The 24,559-nt window shown below is 38.3% G+C and overlaps 3 protein-coding genes across 3 annotated transcripts; 1 reads left to right on the top strand and 2 right to left on the bottom strand.

Moving 5' to 3' along the window:
* Nucleotides 1–992: 992 nt before the first annotated feature.
* Nucleotides 993–14,184, bottom strand: LOC117430870 (cullin-4B). Its single transcript, XM_034051420.3, has 20 exons — nucleotides 13,481–14,184; nucleotides 12,114–12,229; nucleotides 10,705–10,808; nucleotides 10,267–10,336; nucleotides 10,094–10,167; nucleotides 9,716–9,878; nucleotides 9,490–9,579; nucleotides 9,148–9,230; nucleotides 8,891–8,958; nucleotides 8,319–8,437; nucleotides 7,793–7,985; nucleotides 7,312–7,416; nucleotides 7,056–7,166; nucleotides 6,606–6,691; nucleotides 6,250–6,357; nucleotides 5,589–5,702; nucleotides 5,120–5,225; nucleotides 4,193–4,365; nucleotides 3,625–3,777; nucleotides 993–2,670 (listed from the first exon to the last, which is right to left on the bottom strand). Exons 1-20 carry the CDS (start codon nucleotides 13,932–13,934, stop codon nucleotides 2,575–2,577), a joined length of 2,586 nt encoding a protein of 861 aa, XP_033907311.3. The 5' UTR covers nucleotides 13,935–14,184; the 3' UTR covers nucleotides 993–2,574.
* A 716-nt stretch (nucleotides 14,185–14,900) lies between these two features.
* Nucleotides 14,901–19,000, top strand: LOC117430215 (malignant T-cell-amplified sequence 1). Its single transcript, XM_059001507.1, has 6 exons — nucleotides 14,901–15,076; nucleotides 15,636–15,788; nucleotides 16,101–16,198; nucleotides 17,395–17,528; nucleotides 17,947–18,014; nucleotides 18,743–19,000. The coding sequence occupies exons 1-6, from the start codon at nucleotides 15,066–15,068 to the stop codon at nucleotides 18,822–18,824; spliced, it is 546 nt and encodes a 181-aa protein (XP_058857490.1). The 5' UTR covers nucleotides 14,901–15,065; the 3' UTR covers nucleotides 18,825–19,000.
* A 330-nt stretch (nucleotides 19,001–19,330) lies between these two features.
* Nucleotides 19,331–24,184, bottom strand: LOC131701742 (C1GALT1-specific chaperone 1-like). The gene is made up of 2 exons (XM_059001505.1): nucleotides 24,024–24,184; nucleotides 19,331–21,685 (listed from the first exon to the last, which is right to left on the bottom strand). The coding sequence occupies exon 2, from the start codon at nucleotides 21,675–21,677 to the stop codon at nucleotides 20,727–20,729; it is 951 nt and encodes a 316-aa protein (XP_058857488.1). The 5' UTR covers nucleotides 21,678–21,685; nucleotides 24,024–24,184; the 3' UTR covers nucleotides 19,331–20,726.
* Nucleotides 24,185–24,559: the final 375 nt, after the last annotated feature.

The following is a 24,559-nucleotide window of genomic DNA, read 5'->3' as shown; positions in this document are numbered from 1 at the left end:
CTTGTCATGTGTTATGTAAGCCTACCCCTGCTAAATATTTGTGTTTATTTAAAAAAGAAAACAGGTAGCTTTCAGTTTCAGTTTTTTTTGTTCTCTCTTTTTTATACCAGCACTCGTTAATGTGGATGGCATGAAAACAATGTTAGCATGTAGTGAAGCTGCAGATACACGAGCACTAAACTTGTACAGAATCCTGTTTTGCATCATATCAGCTTGCAGCAGCTGATGCAAAAAGTACTAATAAATAATTCAAAATGATAATAAAAAAATAAAAATTGTACTGGTTGTGGTGCAACAGTTTAATAAAATTTAAAAAAAGAACTTCCCCTTATAAAAACCACTGACACACAAGCCACCAGCTGTTCTCGGATGACTATGAAAAGGTTTTATATTGCAGCTCTATGTACGGGTTGTAAAAGGTTCACATTGTGGGTTAAATACCTGAACACCAGTCAATACAGGGAAACGTGCTGCAATTCAGAAACGAAAAACAGAACTTCTACAGAGACTACAGTGCTACACCATGCCTTTATCTGAATCATTACCAACAAGTCTCTAGAAGAAAAAAAAGCTCACTGATACTGTGCTATTCTTTCCTCAGTTTTAATCTAAAATTAAAAATATTTAGGAATTTAGATTCCTTACGAACTAGAGTTCAGCATTTCCTGACACTTTAAAAAAGGAATTCTGAAGAAATACAACCCTCCCGGTTCCTCTAGTAACTTACAATGGCAACTTTAGGGTCATGTAATGCATGCTATCCCCTCCTCTTTCAAAGTTCAATTAGCAAAATGATAACTGTCGCAGCGTTGAGTAATCATGAGGAAACTGCTTAAACGTGTCACTCACAATTCGTTACTTTATGTTACATTGCTCTTGGAATCTATAAAAAGTCCATAAAGATGGCTTTTTGCTTGTATGAAACTTTACTAAAAAATGTGCTTTTTTTTATTGGTTGCAGAAATGATTACAGTTTATTATTCCCTCTTCAATGTTTATTGCAAAAGATACATTTCTGGTCAAACTTAATTCCACAGCAATGTTACGCATTCCTGGTTTAATTGCGAGCTTTATAAGTCACACTGTACAGGTAACAAGCACAGTAAAACCTGGACTGGATCAAACCGCTTGGCAATGGGAGTCTTTTTTCCCCCATCCCTGAATTCTTGCACCACAAAAAAAAGAAAACAGATGATTTGGGGTTTTGAGCACAATAACCTTGGACATAGAAACTAAAAAGAAAACAGGTCTACACATTTTTTAATCTGAAGCAATAACAAAAAACATCAATGGTTATGTTGAATTCAAACCTGGACAGCAGTCTGACGCAGCATGACTTGGCACACTTCAATCTCAGAACTGTCAACAAATATACCGGCTCCCGCAGGCCTCTAGTTACTGTGCAATACACCAAGCCGAGTGCTTTATTTAGTGCATACAACCACTGGTACCTTTCAGCGTCGTCCCAGAAACATCTTTATGAAGTGTTAACATAAAAACATTGAGCAGTTTCCAGCTGCAGGTGACACATGTTTAGTTTAAACCCTCAATAGTGATCTGGTGGTTCTTCGCTTGTTGGCCTTACAACATTTTTTTTTTTTTTCTCTACATACAAAGAACAAAGAGGTATGAACAGATTCCAAAAAGCAGCTTCTAGTTTTTAATAAGCATTTACAAATGAAGGTGTTTAGCAGCAACAGAAGAGTTTTGTAGCTCTCTTTTTTTCCCCCGTAAAAAAAAAAAAAATGAATGGAACCCCTTTTTTTGGCACGTTTCTGCTGAAAATAAGTTTATTTTTTAAATTTAAGAAAGATCCAATTGAAATAGTTTGATATATCAAAGCTAGTGACACGATACTTAAAAAACTGACAACATAACATTACGACAATATCCTTTCCAGGCTTATACCCTTGGCTGGATGCTTTTCACATCTTTGTAGGTTATGAAAAGTTCAGACCAGACAAAAAAAAACGAATAAAAAGTGTATTCTTTCTAGAGTGGAATTAAATTGTGTAATAAACAGCATTTATCTAACTTCCTCCGTCTTGGGTTCTGAACAGACATGGATGAAACACACAAACATCAGTTTATTAGAATTTTATAGAAGTGGCAAATCTGTGATGAAATATCGAGTTTAGGATGACTCTGCCAGGGGCAAGTTGTGCGAGACAAACAAAAGTGGAACGTAAAAAAAACAACAAAAAACAAACAAACAAAAAAAAAAAGACGACTGTCCTGGGATGCCTTAAAAATGCACAATGTATGAATATAAGTTTCACAATAAATACTGTTTTAAAACAAGTTTAATCAAATCTCCTTCTTCAGACCCCCACATTTTGTTTTGCTTTGTTAAGTGTCTAGTTTTTCTTTGAAACCTTTGCTTCGCATTTACCAGCATTCTGAAAATGGGCATGCAGTCCCCAGGAAACAGGCCCCAGTAATAGTCTTGTTCCAGGAGGCTACTTCCATTCAGTTGTCGGTTGCTGGGTTCAACAGGGTAGTAGTAACATCCACTGGAGACTGGGAGACCAGACCAAGTGCTCAGAGCAGCTGAGGGCATGTGCAGGGCTTCCTCTACGCTACATAGTTATACTGGTTGGGGTTCTCTTTGTCACGCTCCATATAGTCCCGGTCAATTAGTGACTCTATTCTCTTCTTCAGGTCAGCAGGCTTCAAGAAAAACAAATAAAATAAATCAATAAATACATATAAAATGTTTTATATTATTGGAAACTACATGAACTGCATCCCATGAAGCAGCTCGTTTGCAAGACGCCCACTGCAGTGCTGATGAGTGACTTCACAATCCATTCATTCAGATTAATAAAGCAAGTGAAATGCCATACCACAGGACCGTTAATATATGTCAAATAGACTTCATGCTAAGGAAGAAGCTCAGTTCTGGCTCTCTCTCTTCATTTTGTATAGATGGTAGCTTTTTTAATATAAATTGCAACAAAGCCATATATATATATATATATATTTCTCTCTTTAATGTATTACTTTAATATGATCATACAAGTCTGGAAATCTCATTTTAAAAATGCAGGTCATATTTTAATAAATGGTTTATTGTATGCATTCTTGATGTGGCAGAGTCGAACTCCTGGAATATGTCACACAAACAACATCACAATTTACTAGGGAAGATTTTTAATTAAAAATATATGTATCATGAGACAGCTTTATTTAGTTTCTTTCGGTATGTACTATGGTTATAAACCATCAATTAGAGGGTATTCTTTGGCTTAAATTATGTAAGTTATAAACAATTTAAATGAAACAGACTTGTTAGAGCACCATCTAGTGGTGGTATGCTTTAATTATATAGCCATTTGAATGCTTCCCCAGACAGTAATGGCCTTTCTCATTTCTTTCAGTTGTGGATCACTGATGTTTTGTACTGCACTATAATGAATGGGTACATATAAGGTCTATCCTGTATGTCATCATTTAAACACTATTTTATTATTTGTTAGACTCCCAGGTCTGAAGATAACCCCCCCCCAAAAAAAAAAAACACCACTGTCCTTCATCAGGTCCATTTATTTCTCTCTGGGTTCATTTAGTCTCTTAGGTGCAGATGCCATGCATTTCCAGCGGGTGCGAGTGTCACATGCTTACCTTGACGGGGAATTTGAGCTGGTTGTAGACCTCCGACACCAAGAGGTTATGGCTGAGTGTCTTCCTCATCTTCATTATCCGGACGATGGCCGCGTCGATCTGGTACTGCCTGTCCTGAAACACTCGCTCTGTAGTGCTGGCTTGTTCTTCCACCTGGGAAAAAATAAAATGTACTGCAGTACAAAGGAAACAGTTGACCTGAAATATAGCCCAGAAAACCTTTATATATATTTTTTAAATAAAATAATCTTCAAAAGGTTGCTACTTTTTTCTGATGATTTGGTATGCCGTGGAGAACAAAGAGGACTGGTTTGAAGGTTACGCCCACACAGCTTGAGAGAAAATGCCAGTGCTTTACTTTATCTGGATAAAGATCTTTACAAGCGTGCATCGCCTGGATACGTTGGTACCCTCTGTGCTGTGTTTGTAATAAATAAAGAGTGCTCTGCAAGTGCACTGGCAGTGCTATTGATTCAGGTCACATCAGACTAACCAACGTCGACACTGCCGGTGCTCTGGCACAGCTAATTCAGTCCACAGAAAGCTCCTGTGATAAATAAAAAGGTACCGTTTCTTTCATCTGGATCTGATTGATCTTTATCCTGAAGAGTTTGTGTTTGAAGTCATCATTGCAGGTAAACTTGTCTCCGTCCTCCACATCTTTGCTCTTCGGGGTCTTGGAAATGACTCTGGCCTTGCCACAGGCTAGGGACTGCAGAGTTCGCCTCAGTTCACCGTCCTCTGTCAAGACAAAAATCATCGTTGCTGAAATATTCCACGGCCTGTGCAAGGAGAGCCTTCAAAAGCAATATAATAGGTTCTTTACCTTCTTTCGTTACCCACACAGTGGGATCCACCCGTTTGATCATTAAAATTAACACCAGAGTATGAAATGTCTGCAGTTGCCCATTGAATTAACAGTATGTGAAATAACTTTACATGTATGTGTTAAATTTAATGCAACGTTCCCTTTCCTTGGCACAGGCACTCCAAGGTAGGTCACAAATTACACCCACAATTTATTACAACTGCTTTGGAAATTGATTTTGGCCCACAGCTTGCAGTATAATAATAAAAAACAATAAACCACCTGCAACAGTACGATCGGCAGAAATGTCAAAATGAGCTCCAGATCACAAGACACATGATCTACTCAAAACAGTGTATAGATAATACAGATAAAACATTTCATGACAAATTCAACAACCTCAAGAAATCTACTGCCAGCTCTTTCAGTCTGACTAGAAGTCAATTGCACCCTTTTCACTGCGTATCTCAATTTAGAACGGTCATGCTTTAGTTTATAAAGCATCTAGAAAAGTGTTATTACAAGTGGTGTATTATTAACAAGGAAGACATTAAGAAAGACTTTCAAATATTTTGTGATTTAAATCATTAAGCTTCTCCTAATTAACACTTTTGAGTTTGTAATCGCTGTGGGAGATATTAAGAAGGAAGAGAGTACTTCAATGTTAAGGGTGAAAAAGAAATATACCTATTCCTGTTGCCAGTTTGATTTCTTCCAAGCTGAACTCTTCTCCTTCGTTGAACATGAGCAACACCAAAGTCTGGAAAAGTGACACTTGCAGCTCCTTTTTACCCTGTGCACAAAAAAGATTCAACTTAGAACCCTCCCTGCCCATTCGTTAACATGTGGGTCACATATAAAACACCTCCTAGTATTATGCCGCATTGCTGGAAAAATGAAAGTGCAATGATTGCTGCATCTACACATGCCACACCTCCATTCAGGTTGGAGAATATTGGTCAAATGTGTGCCAATTGACCCTACAGGATCAGCTAAAATACTTAAGTGTGCTGTTTTTAGAATCAGCACTGCATTCATCATTTAAAAAAGGACAACAAAAAAAGGGTGGAAAACAATAAACCAAGTATCTACAATTTGTATTCTTGGGAAATAACTGGGGGGGGAAAGAAAACTGAAATTGAAAAACCGCGACTACCTCCTTAAACTCAGCTTTTAATACACAGTGTCCTAGTGTTGACTGCCACTGGAGCTTCCGGCCGCTGTGCTTCCCCAGGTAAAACGTTTTGAAAATCTCCTGCAGTTTTACCATCTAAAGAGGTCAAAAACACAATGTAGCAACAAAACGTTAACACAAATTAATTTCACAGAACAGCGGCTCCTCTTTTCCTGAACACGTTTTTACAGCCCTGATCTTAGAAAGTCAATGTTGGTGCAGTTTTGCAGTGCTCTCATGCAGCCCAGCGCATTGCACCTGGTGTTAGCAGAGCAGTCATAGCAAGGAACCAACACCCTCCAGTTGAAACACAGAAGAATTAAAGAAGTGCTCTCTGTGGCACAACCGAGACCTGGATCACGGCCACGCGGCCAGGCTGATTTCAAACTTAAACAAAACCAAGCACAACTGCCAGGATCCAAATTCAAGACCCTCGCGTGCAAATCCAACAGTCTTTAAAATGCACTGTGGTGTCATCGCCAAAGAGAATTTAATTTTGACATGCATGAAAAATTATACTGGGAGAAAATAATATTACGATCAACATATGTAGTGTATCAACATTTTATTTGTTAATCATGTAACTGTTATTCTCTCATTGTGTATTTTGTTTTGCCCTTGGCTTTATTGAAAGAATACTGACCTCTGCGGGTAGATGAACTTCCATAGGCACGTATGTTGGCCAGTAGCCCATTGTTAGGATATTTACTGTCAGTTCAATATTACCAGGTACGTTTTGACACTGCATGTACTGAAAAAAAAAAAAACACAACTGCAGGAGACTGTTGGACAGTTTACAGAAAGCAACACAATACTGCATATTCAATTACAGCAAGTCTCTAGTTTGAATGGAATTACGTGCAACAGAGAAACATCTGTTGAACCTTGCAGGGATGAAGTCATATCAAACTGTATTGGTAAACACTTCCAATCTATAGAATTGAAGCCTGGACAAACTATTTGCTGTATAGAAGTTTTTAATTTGCAATTCAGCCTTACCTGTTTAAACTGAACCATGATGTCTTTCGAAAGCTCCATGTCCTTGAACATCCCCTCCAATTTACTAGTGAAAGCAGCTCCACATTCTGAAATACAATACAAAGGTTCAATAAACTGAAACAAAGAACCCTCCTAGACATGATCAGAATGTTGATTAGTTCTGAGCAGAAGCTTTAGAAATCAAAGAGCAATTCTTCATAGCCTGACACACTGCACAGGTCTACAGTGCAATTAACACCTAGCCCACCTCAAACAATCAAGCAGCAAGTGTAGTATAACCCACAGTTTTAAAAGAAGTAGCTTCAAGTTTTACAATACATCTGCAATAAAAACCAATACAAAAAAAACCCTCAATGATTAGAATTCTAGGTAAGATGACAAATCTCTAAATATTCAAATGTAGTTTGAAGCCACTTGCTCTTAATGGTTTAGGAGGAACTTGACTCTCACCGTGTTTTAGTTTGGACAGCATGGACTTCTCAGCATCTACTGAAGCACTCTTCCCAACCAGTAACCTCTTTGCTAAATCTTTCTTGTAAAATGCCTCAAAAACATCTTTTCCTGTTGCAAACAATATAAAAAAAAGGTAAATTAGTGTAGTACATTTTATATTCTGCATCGCTCATCTCCAATTGCAAGTGAACGATCAATGAAAATAGCATAATATGTTTCTGCAGCAGGTTCATTTTAAGAGCGAGTTCCGTACCGTAAATGAACCTGAATATGATCATTATTTTGTCCAACATCTTCTCCAGCTCTTCATCCGTTGCTTCTTTGTTGCCTGCACGCAGCTTTGAATCCACGTACTTTGCTAGGACATAAAAAGAAAAGTAAATTACAGAGCTACCAAAACGCAGCTATGGAAACTTGTTCTAGAAAACTTGCAATGCTTACAGAAATGATTTCCGCAACACACATTTTATTACAGTGCGTCTATTGATAAAATACAACTGTATTTAGTCTTCTTCTCCAAGCAAAGGGAATGAGAATGTGATATTCCTTTACATCATTTAATATTGCACTATGTCCAGTGTTGTTATAATCATTGACCCTATAGCCGTCACATCAAAGCTTTCTGCTAAACCCATTCTGTAGTACAGCTGAAATAAAGGCCTCAGAATGACTTCTCATAAAAAGGAACGAATGAGGTGTTTACTGTCAAAAATAAAAAAAATAAAAAAAATTACCAATTAGTTCTGCTGGTTTGTTTGGCCTCTTGTTTATGAACGTTTCAAAAGCTTCCTTCATGGCGTTGACAAACTTCTCGTTCTTCAAGAAGCAGATGTCTATGATGTGATCCACCTTGTCCTTAAAATCTAGCAGCTCCTGGACCATTGTCTTATCCTTTTCAGGGTTGATTACTATCGTGCTTCCAAAGGCCTACAGAACGCACAGTAAACCCAAGTTCAGCTACACAGCATTCTCAACAGGCACAGCGTGCAAGTCTATGTCCCCAGGAACGTGGAAGAGGCATGTCAGAATTTAAAACACAAAGATAACAGAGTGGAGCAGAACTGGAATACACACACAGCATACACATATTCTTTTATTATTGACCCATTCAAGCATCCATACATATATTAATGAATACATGCAAGAAAAGATTTTTGGACTTCATATTTTTAAATATGTTTGCATTTATTGAAAATTATTCTTAAACTGCTATAAAAAGCATTAGAAAGGGAGAAGAATTGTGAATCCCACTACCAGTACCTTAATATACTCAATCCAGTGCTGAAGGAGGACCTGCACACCCCCTCGCACCCTGCTGAAGAGCTGGTACAAAAGGGACATGTCCTGGATTCTGTTCTCATCTAGGAGGTGGTTTAGACCTAGGGAAAGCAATTTAAAATAACACATTTGAAAATGTACACTTTTTCCCAGATAACATTTGATTTGCTTCTTAATGAAACTAGAATACTAGCAATCAAGTAAGTTATCAGTAAAACATTTGATCATAGTTTTCAAATTCTGTAAAACTTTATTTTTGTTCATGTACCCTTCCACCACACTATAGAATAGGTTCCTGTGCTGCAGGTATGAGGCGCCCCATATAAAGTCTGATGCGTATCAGCACATCTGTAAACCTCAGTAGGGAGTCCTAACACATGCTGCACAGGGAATAGATCTGTCGTGTGGTAGACACCAGTCTGCAGGAAGGTTTATGATACCGACAAGCCTGAAACTGCCCTACTAATATTAACTGTAGTTTTGTCTTCCAGGTCAAGCTATAGGATCATCTGGAATAGATGCTTTTAGAGAATACAAAATAAATAAAAAATTACCTTTCTGAAGAGTGGCTGTTAGATGTTCACCTAATAGCTGTTTTTCCACAGTAGCGATAAGGGGCTTTCTGTAAAATAGGGAAAAGCTCTTGTTGGAGTCAATTAATTAAATTAGAAAACAACCAAGGCATGAACTATTATTATAAACACCATCCCCTCCTCCCTTAACGACTGGCCACTGTAGCCGGTTAAACTGGAGTACGGACATAAAAACTCAACACAGCATCTGCCAATTGAATTAGTAAAGGAAGGCTTACTGTGTGCTCTGGTCTAAATACGTGATAACCCTGTCAGCTTCCTCTTCCAAGCGCTTGCTTACATGGTGCAGGTAGTCTGGGACCTGAAAAAGAAAATCTAATATATACAGCTCTGCAGGGATGGAAAACGTGATTGAAACAAAACTGTGTTAAACCATCATAACCCGTGTCTGTCAGATTCAACTCCAATTCAATCAATATGAATAAAGACTTCTGAATAAAGAGTTTTGCAACAATGACCAAGGCATACCCCCCTTTCTATTTTAACTTGTACAGTTTTAGTTGTTGATGCCATTGGATCAGTTTATAAAAAGTGCATTCATCTAATGAAGTCAAAATTACCTCGTGTTCCTGCATTAGCCTCTGACCTTCGGCAGCATACAAACGATTAGTCTCTTCCAAAAACCGCTGCTCAAATGAATCCTGGTAAATCTAAGTGTCAGAGCAGAAAAGATATTTGAAGCAGCAGACCCATCATGACGTGTAGACTAAAACACGATGCCTTCAGAGCAAACGTATTGACTGGTGACTGAAACAGACCAGAGAATGCTTTTAATTAGCTACTTACCTGCAAATCTGAGAGCATGCTGAGAAGACTTCGGAGCAAACTCCTGCCGATGGCCTCACCACTTCGCTCCCTTTCAATCAACAGCAGGATTCCGTCTATCGTCTTATTCTGCACTTTCTGATCACTGATTATGTAAAATCTAAACAACTCCAGTCCCATGTCCCTAGAAAAAGAGTTCAATGTTTTTTTTTTTTTTTTTTTTACATTTCCTTTATTATTTTACGGTGTTCACAATCATTCCGATTGGTTCCTGGTTCTGTTCCAATATTGCATTATCAATTTACTCTAAACCTGCCATGGAGCTCGTCAGGAGAATCCCAAAGCACTGGGACTGAACAGACTTCCTCATTCCATTCACAAGCTGTTTACTACACTTACCAAATAGACGGCAGCATTGAATTTTGAAGAACATAAGTCCGATCCAAAAACAAGAAGATACTTCGAATCATGATCTGCAAATAGAACAAAACGTAGTAATGACGTCAGTCCAGGTTTACCTGTTTACGCACCTGTTTGTGATGTCACTCAAGTTCATTATTGCATAAACTTACCATTTGTCTGCAGTGATCCTGCCAGCATTTATCTATCTTCTTCAGGAACAGCACACTGTCTAATGCATCCGTAACGTTAGGTCAAGGAAGCTGCTATACTATGGAGAAATGCATACAACCCTTATAACATCTGGGTCACTGCAGCACAAGTGGACCAAGAAGTGTTGCTTGACCCATTACGGCAAAATGACTCTAATGCTATTTGTCTAGGTTATAGCCCCGACACTGAGAAAATATTACAAACAGGCATTATTACCCCCCTCATCATGTGTGGTTTCAGCATCATCAACTGCAAATACAGGCAACACCTCTACATGACATCTTTTGAGATTGAGATCTATATCTATCTCTCTATCTATCTATCTATCTATATAGTGATGAACCAATAATATGACACTTTGTTGTGGTCCAGCTGCTTCTTCACCCAGTAAAGGATATTCTCTGAACTGATGGATCTGAGCCTTGATGTGGTCCTCGCACACCGCCCTCAGCTGCTTATAAAGTTTTGCTGAAATTTTGTGGGAACAGAGGTTCTCAACAGCCTAAAAAACAGAGAAAAGGAACAAAGAATGAATTAAAACTCTTATTTAAAAAGTACTACAAGTGATGTTGCTAGTTTGGATATGTGTGGATATCTAGAGAAGTGTTTGTTCAAATGTGATGCAATTTTGGATTTTTTGTGGACAATTTATTGAGTGCATTAATATCTGGGTATATATGGAGATGCTTGTCTGTCTATGTAGGAACATCACACTTACATTTTCACTGTTATGAACAGAATCAAGAGAACCGTTTATCCAACTGTTACAAAACTAAATTGAGACTATCAAAGCCTGGGAGCCTGTCAGTCTGTCTGTATACAGTGGATGAAAGGCATGGGGATCTACTGTACTCCAAGATACTGAGACCTCATTTAAATAGCTGAACAATAAACCTCTATAGGACAAAAGATCAAGTGTTACAAGTAGCAGTGGAGTTCTGGCTCTCATTCAGTTTATTTAAAGGACATCTTCCTTTGTTTTTGTTTTTTTTGTTTGTTTTGTTTTTACAAATCTCACAACAACTAGCTAAATAAAAACCTAGGACATTCTGATTCCCAATCTAGAACGCTGTTAAGGTCATCGCTTTAAAAAAAAACAAACATGAAAAAAACAAAGATATAGATTTTGACCCTTGGAAACAGCTGCTGTGCTGAATGAAATCAATACTGTGATGCTCAGCACTCAAAGCAAAATACACTGCGCTGTAGAGCTGCATAACACGGCTGGGATCAACAGTAATCAACAACACGCAGAGTAGTGTGTAGCACACAGGTTTGGTTAGAAAAGATAACTCCACTCACAACTGCAGAGCGCTCTACTAGTATAGGAAAAAGCATTGCAAACCAGTAACTTAATCCAATATGCTAATTACATGCCCATTTTTACACTTTTCATTATACTATACTGGTTATCCTGTAAACGCTCCTATGTAAATGCGTTCTTTACAAAAAAGAAAAAAACAACTTGTTTCTGCACTCCTCATATCAGCCCAATCTGTCCTCTGTACACTCAAGACAGAACAAACAGAAAACCGCATGCACCAGTTCAGCTCAAAAAGGAGTCTGGCTGTACTCTCAGTACACCAGTGACAAACATCCAGCCCAGATAACCTGATTACACCACGTGGAAGCAATTAAACTGAAGGCATAATACAATCAAAATCAATGAGAAGCCACAAGTTCTAGACATGTGCGATTTTTTTTTTTCTCCACTTGCAGGAGAACAGACGTTAAATTAAATGAGTACTGCAGGGGCAATGATGAGATGTTGTTGGTGTGAACACTAATGCTGTAGTGTGCTTCTTACCTGATAAAGCTCCTCTAGATTGTATTTTATTGAAGTGCTGTTTTGAATGGCCTCCACAGCCTCCTTCAGTTTCTGCCAGGTCTCGTCAGTGTAGTTCTCTGGCAATTTCGGTTTCTCTGCAAATCGAAACCTCATTTTTAAGCAATGCGAGTTAACATTGAACCTCAATTTCACATGTACCTGTGTGTTGTGTGCTTAGATTTCATTTACTTGCCCTGAAAAGCATGGAGGCAACGAAATATCATCTTGAGCTCCAGTGTGTATAATAAATGTAAAAGAAAAAAACATTTTAACTACAGCGTATAAAACAAGGACTAGCTCTTAACATGTACAGCACGTCCCCCAAAATTATAATTATCGGTTTAGAAATGTGAGTTAATCTGAGGCTGAAGGTGGATAAATAAACAAATATCCCATGTTAATATTAGGATAACGTTTGCATGGTCTTCAGTGTACTCCATATGTAGTATTAAATAAATAAAAAGCAGTTAAAACAAAAGCTTGAAAGGTTGGGGCTAAAACATGACATTACACATCATCCTACTTCCAATAGTTCAGAGGTGAACATACATTTCTGAAGTCAGGTACTGCCATAGAAAACTGTATCCAAAGTACAGTACATTCTAAAGGGGGCTACTGCACTGAACTAAATCTATAATGTGGTGGACCTTAGTCATGCAAAAGAAAGATTATCCCTGGCAAAAAACGGATTGAATAGATTTGAAGAAGTCAATACACAGCAGATAAACACATCAACAAAGAGCAGCTATAATCCCAGGAGGGACTGCTTTCTTGACAATACTTCAATCAAATGGTTTTGGCACTTGTTAAAAGATAACTTTTTCTAGTAGGCATAGTACGTTTTTGTACAAACACCAAACATATAAAATCAGCAATCCCTACAAACAGAGGACTTCTTATCACAATTCAATCATATCAGAGCATACTGAGAGCTGTCGTGCTTAAATCAAAATACAAACATTTCAATTTGACCGACTAATTATTCCAAGATTTTCCTAGCAGTGCTATGACACAGGTCAGCACCTCAGTAGCTGTCCAATGCACGCAGATACTAAATCACACCTTGTTCCATGTAAACAACAAATACATTACTATTGGCAATGCATTGAAATAGCAGCTCTCTACACTGAGCCCCCGACCAGAAGTTTAACTGATCATGATTCATGAGCATACCGGTCCATGCAACATGTTTCTGCTACATTATTACACAGCTTCGAAGTTAACGTTACCCATTGTCCATTACACCAGAGGCCTCACGGAGTGGATTACGTGAATGCACTAAACTCTTAATCAAGAATGAAACTGGTAAATTGCTTTACTGCAGGGCTAGTGACAGGAAATGTTACCTTTGAAGTTTTTTATAACTAGTTTCTTGGCAGCTCCGGGTTTGCTGTTGGAGAAGCTTGTGGACCCTGTCGATGTTTTTGTCAGCCCGTTGGCATGATGTCCAACGCCAGCAGCCAAAAAGAGGTTTTTATTCTTGTTAGAAGACGTTGATGAAGAAGAAGAGGACTCCTCAGCCATTTTCACATCCAGTCCGATAAAATCGACAGAGTCCTCGAACCTCAACTTCTTCTGGACGTGGTGAGAGGTAGAAGAACCGGAGGAGGGGGAATTGCCAATGCTTTTGGAAGGAGACGAGGAAATCGATTCAAATTCTTCCCTTTCGGAGCTGTTTATTTTCCTCTTTTTGGACGTTGAGCTAATGTTGCTGCTACTGTTAATACCATCAGAAGCTGCTGGCCTGACCTCCTGAGCTGGCGGCGGGGGATTAGGGGAAGATAAACCTGTTGGAAACATGAAAAAAATTACAAAAATCAAATAACCAGTCTATTAATCCTACGAGGGTTTTTTTTTTTTTGCATATGTTGACGTTGATGCTCTATACTTTTCTCTGAGCCTCGTCCCCTCTGATTTTGTTGAATGCTGAATTGTTTTAACAGATAATAAAATCAAACTAAAGCTCCACTCTTTAGACCCCCTTTCTTTCTTGTTATTGTCAAAAAAAAGATGGCTGGTTACTGCTTCCTCTTCAGCGCCCGTCTATCCCACACATTGAAAAATATTTTAAAATTAGATTTACATTAATTATGCCTATTTAATCCAAGTTAACGTGGCAAACAGTCTAAATGGCTGTTGAATATATATAGATTCTGAAAAACCACTTTAAACTGTGTACGGACATGTTGTGACCTACCGGAAGTATTTCAGTATTTCGTCGACAGTGTAAAAGCGGGTGTTCGCAGTACTAGGCGCGAGGTGGTGCTGTGTGAACTTTGGAGTACAAATAAAGTTTTTTTAAAAAGTTTTCAATACTGTTGTCACTCTGGACTGGAGCTGTTTTTGCAGCCAGTAAAAAATGGTTTTAAAACATGTAATAAGAATAAATATATTTTGAGAATTCATGTGTTCATGAATTAGTGTCACATTTTTTTGCATTTGTTAAACCTTTAAATTATGCTAAATTAAAAGCGCCACGAATAATACTAATTGTATTAGTATAACATGAACTACAACAACATGTACATAACACTTAATTTTAATTGAGGAATTACCAATGAAACCAAGGGAGACAAAAAATAAAAAATACTTTTTTAAAAAAAAAACAACGCTTTAAGTGTTATGTAATAATTTGTATTTCAGCACTATAATGTTATATACATTTGTGGCGTGACAAATCCATTATAGCGATGATGTGACCGCTCTTGTCTTAACATCAATCTCGATGGTAAACGTCCTGCTCTTACCGCATTCCGCTCTGTACTGTCGTGCTGTGTGTGTGTGTTGTCTGTTGCTGTTGCAAACACATCTGAATCCGGCGCTTGGAGACGCGTGGAGAGAGAGCATCTTATTTATACTTTTTGGGGTTTGATTGAGCTCTACTAAAGAATATCAGCAAAAATCGAATTCTAGAAAAGACAATCACCGAGGATGTTTAAAAAGTTGGGTTTGTTTGTGTGTCGTTGGACTGTCTGTGGGGTTGTCATTGCGTGGCTGTTTTGCTATTGCAGTAAAACGACTGATTATTATACTGACTGTATGCTTACAATGAAGTTATGCGTTTGTATAAAGTCTTCTTACAAGTGTCATTACGTGTTATACCGCGGATTAGATTCATAGCTGACCTAAAAAATAAAATGAGTGTAGAAACTGACCGTAAGCAATCGCTTATGATAACTCTGAATGTAACTGGATGCAATCTTGTCTTTTTTTTACTTATGCATTCAGTTTAACATATGTACATACATAACGGATTTATTGTATTGTCTTTGAAATTAATCACAAAATAAAAATTAGACCAGAAAATGGTTCATACAGTAGTACATAGTCTTCATCGTTTGTTGTCTTTTTTTAACCGACTACCTGCACGTAAAGTCAGGTGACAATTCCAGGGCGTACAGCTCCTAGAAAAGTACTTATTTGTAAATACCGTAGTAATAATTATGATGAAAACTGTACAGCAGTGCACGATGACAGCTTCGTGTTTTTATTTGATTTCAGATTTGATGATAAGGAAAATGTTTCCAACTGCATTCAGCTCAAAACGTCTGTTATCAAAGGGATAAAGAACCAGCTTTTGGAGCATTTCCCGGACATTGAGTCATGGCTCAATCAGATCATGCCGAAGAAGGACCCGGTTAAGATAGTTCGATGGTACGGTATTCGGAATTCGCTTTTGAATCTTTATAGTTTCTCATATATGCAGTTTAAAATGCTAAGTAGAACCTTGGGGGCGCCTCCGATCATTCTGAGTTGTAATATGTATATATCCACAAACACCTGTACTGTACTGAACCAGTTTATTTACACTATTTCATGACATCAGCTAGGGGAAACTTTGCATTCTGAAGTGCAGTAGCCAGACTATAAGTTTAGCATTTATCCTTTCTGATTTTAAGTGTATGAATTGATTTCTGTTTGGATTAACATGTTTAAAGTAAGGCATTGGTATTTGTACATTTTCAGCCACGAGCATATTGAAATCCTGACAGTCAATGGAGAGTTGCTGTTCTTCAGACAGAGGGAAGGACCTTTCTACCCAACACTGAGATTACTTCATAAATGTAAGGTTCAATGGTTTCTTTTTCATTGATTGTCAAGGGAATGCACTCCTGGCCTGAATTAAATCAAAATCAGGAGACACTACCGCCATTGTTAAGTATAGCTATGACATGCACTGTCAACTTTGATTTTGCTGTTATTTCTGCATCACAGGTGGCTGGTGACTTTACTTCAGCTAAAAACTAAGAAGACTTAAGTGTATTTTTTGAAATGATCTCCAGTGGTGGAGGAAACTCTCTGGCGAAAGGGATTATACTGTAGAGGAGGTGCAGTACATATAAAATGCATTTATTTATTATGTGTTTATTTAGCAGACGCCTTTATCCAAGGCGACTTACAGAGACTAGGGTGTGTGAACTATGCATCAGCTGCAGAGTCACATACAATTATGTCTCACCCGAAAGACGGAGCACAAGGAGGTTAAGTGATTTGCTCAGGGTCACACAATGAGTCAGTGGCTGAGGTGGGATTTGAACCGGGGACCTCCTGGTTACAAGCCTTTTTCTTTAACCACTGGACCACATTTTACCTACAAATGTGTTGGAACTGATCAGTATGGCGTTCTCTTCCAGGCTGCTCATGTGAATTGATGGAGATGTGTTATTCCTCATACTGTGAATGTAGGTCTCAGAGATGGGAGTGTTTTCCTCATGCTGTGAAGACATCCAGTATTATATAGTAGGCTGAGCTGTAGAACATTTAAAAGCCATATTGGGAGCTGCTTGTCTGATTTTGATGAACCTTTGCCTCAGCTTTTATGAAATTATTTTCCAATAATAAGTGGATCATGGTGATATTTTGTAATAGTGTTAATAATATAACATTAATATGTTCTTTTTACCTTTTTATAACATTTTGAATAGAGGACAACATAACCAGAAAAAGCTCTGTAGATAGCTGTAGTTTGTCAAGTTTGTCAGTGATTAATAGTGATATAGGTTTCACCATATCTTCTCAACAGAATATCATTGCTGACCACTTTATCTCTTTGAGCTTCAAAATAGTCCGAACAGTTGCATCAGCTGTACCCTGGCTAGTATTGCATAAAGTAATTTGTATGTATTGTGACTTCAGTGTATCAGCATACATTTATAATATTCTAAATTCTTGACCCATGCAGTTCAAGTCTACATGTAGTGGAACATGTCTAATGTATCACTGATTTACATCATTGTATTTATTTCTATATTTTTCCCAGATCCCTTTATCCTTCCACATCAGCAGGTAGATAAAGGAGCTATCAAATTTGTCCTGAGTGGAGCAAACATCATGTGTCCTGGCCTCACATCCCCAGGAGCCAAGCTGTACCCAGCAGAAGCAGATACTGTGGTTGTATCCTTCCAGAGGAAAATGAAAATGCCCTTAAATAATACATACACATTTTAAGAGAGATTACACACAGAACCCTTGTGTGCATGACATATTGAAAATAGGCAATAGCTGGGGAAAAAGTCGTTTGTGGACACATAATAAATATGTATTTGAATTGAAAGTGTTTTCCAAATGGCATCCTCAGATGAGGTCGTATTGCATTTACATCTTCCATATGTCATGTAAACACTAGTTTAGGGTTAAGTAAAGCCTGAGTTTAAGTATTTAACAGCAATACAAAGCACATGATCCCGGAGAAAAGGCTGCCGATGTACAGTCAGGAATCAAACTACACTTAATTCATTTCTAGTAAATAAGTAATGATTTTCAGGTAAGGCTTTGAACCTCAGCTAGTAGGCTCCTTGACCTCGGGTGCCAGGCTATAATGGCAGAGGGTAAGCAGAATGCACTGTGCGTCGGTGTCATGAAGATGTCAGCAGAGAACATGCAAGTACTCCATTTGTTTGTATAAATTGTCAAAGGGTTTGATTTGTGTTGCCAGCAGGGAATCCACATGGTTTGTAGATGGTTGATGCAGCTTTGCTGTGTAATGCTCCAAGAAACAGCTTATCCCAGCAGGGAAAAGGTTGATGAGATCGAGTCAAAAAGACACACATTTAAACAGAACGTGTGTCTGTCTTATACAGGGTTCAGGCCCATTCCATTTAGAAACCAATTCACAAATCAAATAACTTTTGAAGGTACAGGAATTGGAATTGATATTTTAAAGACATGCTTGTTGTGATTGCACAAGTGCTTTCATTTGAAGTCAGTGTATCTGACTAACAGTGATTCAATTGAAGTAATTTGTTTTGCCACTGTGAGAAGCTCATTTTAACAGAACGCTGCCCATTGCGATTTTGATCAGTGATGTGTCAGATTTGATTTTAAAAAGAAATTGTTAACGGAATTGAAAACCAGGAGTTGACCCCATACCCTGGTCTTACAATTTAGTGTTAGTTTAATGGTGTAAATACAAAGCAATGAAAAAAAGTTATTCCGATGAACTCGCTTTTAAAGAGTGTAGTGCAGAACATTCCACCATACCAGTAGTAGCAGGTGTGTTCAAAACCTGTTTTTATCAGGATGCAGTCATGCTTTTTAGTGATTTGTATCATGTTGGAATGCTGATGATGAGGAATGTGTTTTTCTCCCCCACACACATTTTAATACAGTGAAAAAGTCAACAAAGGAATTGGCGTTGAGAACCTCCACTATTTAAATGATGGTCTGTGGCACATGAAGACATACAAGTGAGGAGTGGCAGAAGCATTGTCATGTATTGTCCCTGCCAGCTGGAACTTCAGGAGGAATGTGTGCAGATTACCTGCTTTGTACGACAATGGACTTGTTGTGAATATATAACAATACACAATGAAAACCCGGATTCATGGCAAAACAAAATACAAATAAATTAAGATTCTGCTCTAAAAGTGTTCTCTTTTTCAAGTGTACTAAAGTGTGAAGCTTGATGCTAAATGGGGTACCCCAGATTAACTCTTTTCTCATGAGATGATTGCAGTTCTCTCTATCCCAGCTTAGTCACAATGAGGATAGCAGTGCCAGAACACTGAAGCTCTGCCTGGGTTCAATCAGGATTATAGCTGTGCCATAGCCAGTATAAAGTGTAGCTAAAGTGATTTAATTTAGGCTGTAACTATCTGTGGAAAATGTGTTGTAAATGAAAGCATTCAGATTTATTTAATACATTCCAAATAGCCAACTTATTAAAAATCATATAATAAGACATTTACAGAAACAAGTTTTTAAAAAATCCCGACACAAACATTTATTGACAAGAAACCATCAATTATTCCCAGTATGTCAGATTTTATGTATTTACCACAAATTATCCAAAACCAGTAGAAAAAGTATGATGTGCTATGCAAAAATATCTTCATGTTACAGCAGATTTAGGGTTACAAAAGCTTCTCTGTGGACCCCACCTGAATGACAGTAGAGCACACTTTTCAATTGTAGAGACTTCACTGTACATGCTGTCACTTCCGCTGCAAAGTGTACAACTTCACTAGAAAAACATTTTACATTTGCAGTCCCTTCAATGCTTTTTGACTTGTTACATACAAACACAGAAGAATCTCATATTTTGTTATTGCAGATAATGAATGCAGGTGATCTCAATACATCATTTTCAAAGCTTTCTACATTTAACTTTCTTACTTCTTTAATTCTCGAATATCAATTAGGACATATATAGTTTGAATCATCTATGCATGATTTTCAGAGATAAATACAAAATTAAATATAAAAGTCTCAAACTAATTCACCCAAATTAAATGCAGTACTTTGATTTCTGTACTTGTATTTTTTCTTTTAAATAGATTAGATACTGCAGCAGACTATGAACTGATTAAATTGAGAGTATTGCATCAATCATAGCCTGTGCAATACATGCATATTCATATAGGCCAAATTGATTTGCAAAACATTCTGCCATCACAAAAACAGCCTGATTGTCATTCTTGGAAACGTATCTTTATCGTGGCTCTTAATGAATAAGATATGACTCCAACTAATATCATTTCTTACTTATTCTCCTGTGGCCTCTAAGCACATACTCACTAACAATGTTATGCCCTCTTTAATATTTTATTTAGATTGACTGAAGTGACAAATTCTGTGTGAACCTAGTCTGGTACGTGGCAAAAACATAACTGTCTGATGAACGGATGCAATAGTACAGGCTACACCAATGCATCCGTGACACAGACCTGCAGAAAATAAGTGAGCTCTCAGTACAGGAGCTTTGTGTTCAGTTTTGTTTCTTCAATATGTTTTGTTGGCAATATGTCCTTGAATATAAATCACAGGGTCTCAAATCTCAGTTTCTCCTTGAGAATCAGGCTTGGTGCAAGTAAAAGATAATGATTTCCTCACACCACAATGACGCAACAGCCCCCGTCAGCTTTTAACAACCATTAACAAGAAAATAATAACTTTGATCAGTACATGAATGCAATGTGTGACAGATCCTCTGAAGGCTGACAACTGCTGCTGAATTACTGAAATTGTTGAAACCTCATACCTTCGGACCACTGAACGAAGCCCTAGAAGAGAACAGATTGGACAGATAAAGTAGTTTCTAGACTCGTTCTGCACAGGGCTGCAGTTCTGTGTGGCTGCCGATGCAGCCCAAGCTCAGTCATTGTCGGAATCAACTGGAGGCAAAAATATCAAGGAATCGTGGAAGGTGTGCCCGTAAGGACGGAGTCTGTAGACCCCGTACATGAGGACCTGCATGTGGTTCGGAGACTGGCCGTGGAAGGTGATGGCTACGTCAGAGCAGCAGCCTTTCACCACCTCCTGGGGCTTCTCAGCCAGGGCCTCTTTAATAAGAGTGTTGACCGATTTGGTGTTGAAAATCTCCTTTCCTTCCGAGTCCTCTGCGTTCTCAGCGAACACGCCAGTGTACTTCAGACACACAGCCAGCTCCTTTTCCTCAGTCAGTTTCCAAAGCGCGCTGCCCTGTTCGGGGCACTTGACATTGTCACTGAACACCCCCACCAGCCTGCGGAGGGCTTCGACGCTCAGCACCAAACCGCCCTCAAGCTCAACGTACTCCAGCTCCCCCGATTTAACGGTGTGTCCGATGTAGAAGGGCTGGCCGGGGTCCTTATTCAAAAGGAAGAATTTCAGGTTCTCGATAATCGCAAACGTGGAGGGGAGTGCCACGAAGTACCAGCTGTAGCCCTTGCCGTTGGCGTAGGCATGTTTCAGAGCGTTCCTCAGCATGAGCCACTTGTCTTTGGTGTCAAGGTTGACAGAGTGGAACACCTTGACGTTTTCGGAGCTGTAGAACTCAGCTTTGTCACAGTGCTTGCTCCAGGTCTCCTTCACAGCTGCCCAGTAGGAGAGTTCTCTGGGCTGCACGAGGATGGCGCAGTACACACGGATGTTCTGGCTCAGCTCTAACCTCTTGGGCTCGGGAAGCTTTAGCAGTTCCTCCTCGCTTGGTGCCTGGATGTGGTGGTGATGGTGGTCTGTGGTTGACTGATGCCCCTTGTTGAAATCCCCTAACAGGGTCACCAACGTGCAGAACAGACCCCCCAGTAACATACCCTTTATGAAGGAGCTGCCTTCTGAAATCATCTTCGAATCTGGCAGAAGAGAAAAAGATTTACTTGTAGTCATTTTCACACACAATACATTTCTACTGCCGTAATGATTACAGTATCTGGTATTCAATATTGCACAATGAAAAGCTTTCACTGGACTACTATATTATACACACATCTGGGAAGGAAATAAGACTCCATCTGCATTGCAGTTTCACCCATTCCAGGTTTTACAACCAGCTTGATTAGCCCCAGTGTATAGGTACCAAGCTTAGGTGTGTCTTATTAGACTCTTCGTAAAACCAGTCAAACTGCTATGCAACAGAAGTTTTATAACCATCCTTGCACATCAGAATCGAGTTAATGTTTTTTGGGTACTATGGGTAGACCTTTGAACTGTTTGAAGAAAAAAAACACCTGTCTATGGCTACCTGGAGAGTCCCTTTAGTTTTAGAACTGTTTTTAAAAAAGCCTGTGCAATTTTTACTGCGGGTTTACTTGTGTAAAGCTTCGATGGGTTTATTGAATTAGTCTTATCATAACACGATGTCTCTACAGTTGTCTTTTTTTTTTTAAATGTTTACACCCGGCAGTGCATATCAGTACTTGCACTTTTTTGTTGAGAATTTCACCCCTGTGTGTGTGTGTATATATATATATATGTGTGTGTGTGTGTGTGTGTGTGTGTGTATAAAAACATATGCACATATAACATGCATATAAAAACGCATCTGCACATTTAACCAAGTAAAAGCAACCAAAAATTGCTGATGCGTTGTTTATTATATACACATACAGTTAATGTGATCCCTCGATCACATGAACAGGATTTGCGCAAGGTCTGTGCCCACAAATTCTACTGCACAGTTCAAAGTGCCGCAGCTTCCAATCCCACATTGTAAAGTTAACAATTCCTTAACTTCATCTCCAATTACTACCTCGTTCTTGACCAGCCATTGTATTTGAAAAAAATGCAGATGGGATGTTGACTTTCAATCCACGCCCACTACAGCGCTTCAGAGCCGGTGTTGTGTGATATTCTGTCTGCATCCCCTGCCTATTGTACTATATGCAATCAAGAGGTTTTTTGATTAATAAAAAAAAAACCATTATACCGTAATAAAGCAAACAAGCTCAATGTTTGCTAATTGAGCTCCAGGCGAAAGCAGACGCTGACGTACAACTTTCTAAACTCAAATTCAGAAGACTACACGAGTGTGATCCGGGTTTGCATTTACAGCCACTGCTTTATGCAAACAACGACGTCAATCTGTGACTAATGGTAGGAGAGATGCCATGCTTGCTTGGTCCAGTATTGCATATTCTGTTTTATTTAGCATCAATACCATTGGCTATACTTGAATCATTTAGCCTAAATACAACTTAATACCATTCCATTTTATATACAACCCGTTGTTGTGCAGAACCCGGGACGGCTAACTCTAGTTACAAGTGAAAACATTATTGAAAAACATAATTGTGTGACCTCGTATACGAACATACCGAATTATATAGGTCTATTAATACAATATTCCTTTGTAATATCCTAGAGTACACTACAAAAACAAATCAACACTTACTTCCCAAGCTCCAGCTTTTTAAAACTGTTTACATAAAGTTATTTATTCTTGATTGGGTAAAACAGTAGGGGTCAATTGTAGCGTAGAAGTGATTGAGTCCACAGAAAATCCTCCATATCTGTACTAACTTAATCCTGCTTAATCCACTAGTTAAACACATCAAATGGACTACATTTGGTACGCTGCAATTGTGACTCTAGAAGTTTAGCATTTGGTAATAAATAAATAAATTAAAGAAACACACTGTATATATCAATCCTGAAAGGACCGATTTGTAATCCTTGTGTATGTGGGACAGTCCATTCCGCTATCGTACAGTACACTGTATTATTGCTCAAGGGTTTGATCATCATAACACTTTTTTTAGCCTCTACAGCTCTAATGCAAATTAACACCGTGGAGTAGTGGTTAGGGCTCTGGACTCTTGACCGTAGGGTCGTGGGTTCAATCCCACACTGCTACTGTACTATTGAGCAAGGTACTTTACCTAGATTGCTCCAGTAAAAACCGAACTGGATAAATGGGCAACTGTATGTAAAAAATAATGTGATATATTGTAACAATTGTAAGTTATTTTTCACCAATGCAATCTGACCCTTCTCTAGATCCCATATCATCAATACCGTTGGTTTTCAAAATAGAAAGCTAAACTGTATTGGGCGTGTGGCTAAAAATCTAAATTAAAAAAAAAATACTCAAATAATGATATACACGGATATAGGTTTGTCGCCTGTGCATTTACTAGCTACTTCACCAAAATAATTTTAAAGTTATTTAAAAAAAAAAAAAAGTGTTCTTACCTTTTCGTTTTCAGTACATTAAAAAAAAAACTCAATTTAGCTCAATCGCTACCGACAGTAACTTCACTCAGACACACAGCTGCCAGCCCTTCTCTTGCTGTTCCTGTTTCCGTGTTCATGACGTCAAGGCTAGCTGAGTCGGAAGTGACATCACTTGGTGCTCATCGGGCGGGAAATTTAACCGTTTGGAGAATGAACATAGCTGATAATATTAATAATGGAAAGGTTGCTGCTGCGCCATGCAAGGCTGTGGCTGACCTGTGAGAGCTGAACGCTTATTGGGACGAAGGTTTAGTTATCTTTAACCGACTAACGAGGAGCTTAACTTGTTGTTACATTAAAATGTAGAAAGCAGCTAGCCTGCAATATTGTTTATTAATATGAATATATTAATAGATACACTTTCAAATACAGTTCGCCCACTTTTCGCAACTTCGTAACATATATTTGTTTGAATTATAAAAGGACAAATAACATACACGATAAAAAAAATAATAATAATGTGTTCTCTCTCATATCGAATTCTTGTACGTCAC

This window comes from Acipenser ruthenus, chromosome 26, assembly GCF_902713425.1.
Source record: "Acipenser ruthenus chromosome 26, fAciRut3.2 maternal haplotype, whole genome shotgun sequence".
NCBI classification, from domain to species: Eukaryota; Metazoa; Chordata; class Actinopteri; order Acipenseriformes; family Acipenseridae; genus Acipenser; species Acipenser ruthenus.
The sequence above is the reverse complement of the archived record's forward strand: the minus strand, read 5'-3'. Positions and strand labels throughout refer to the sequence as shown.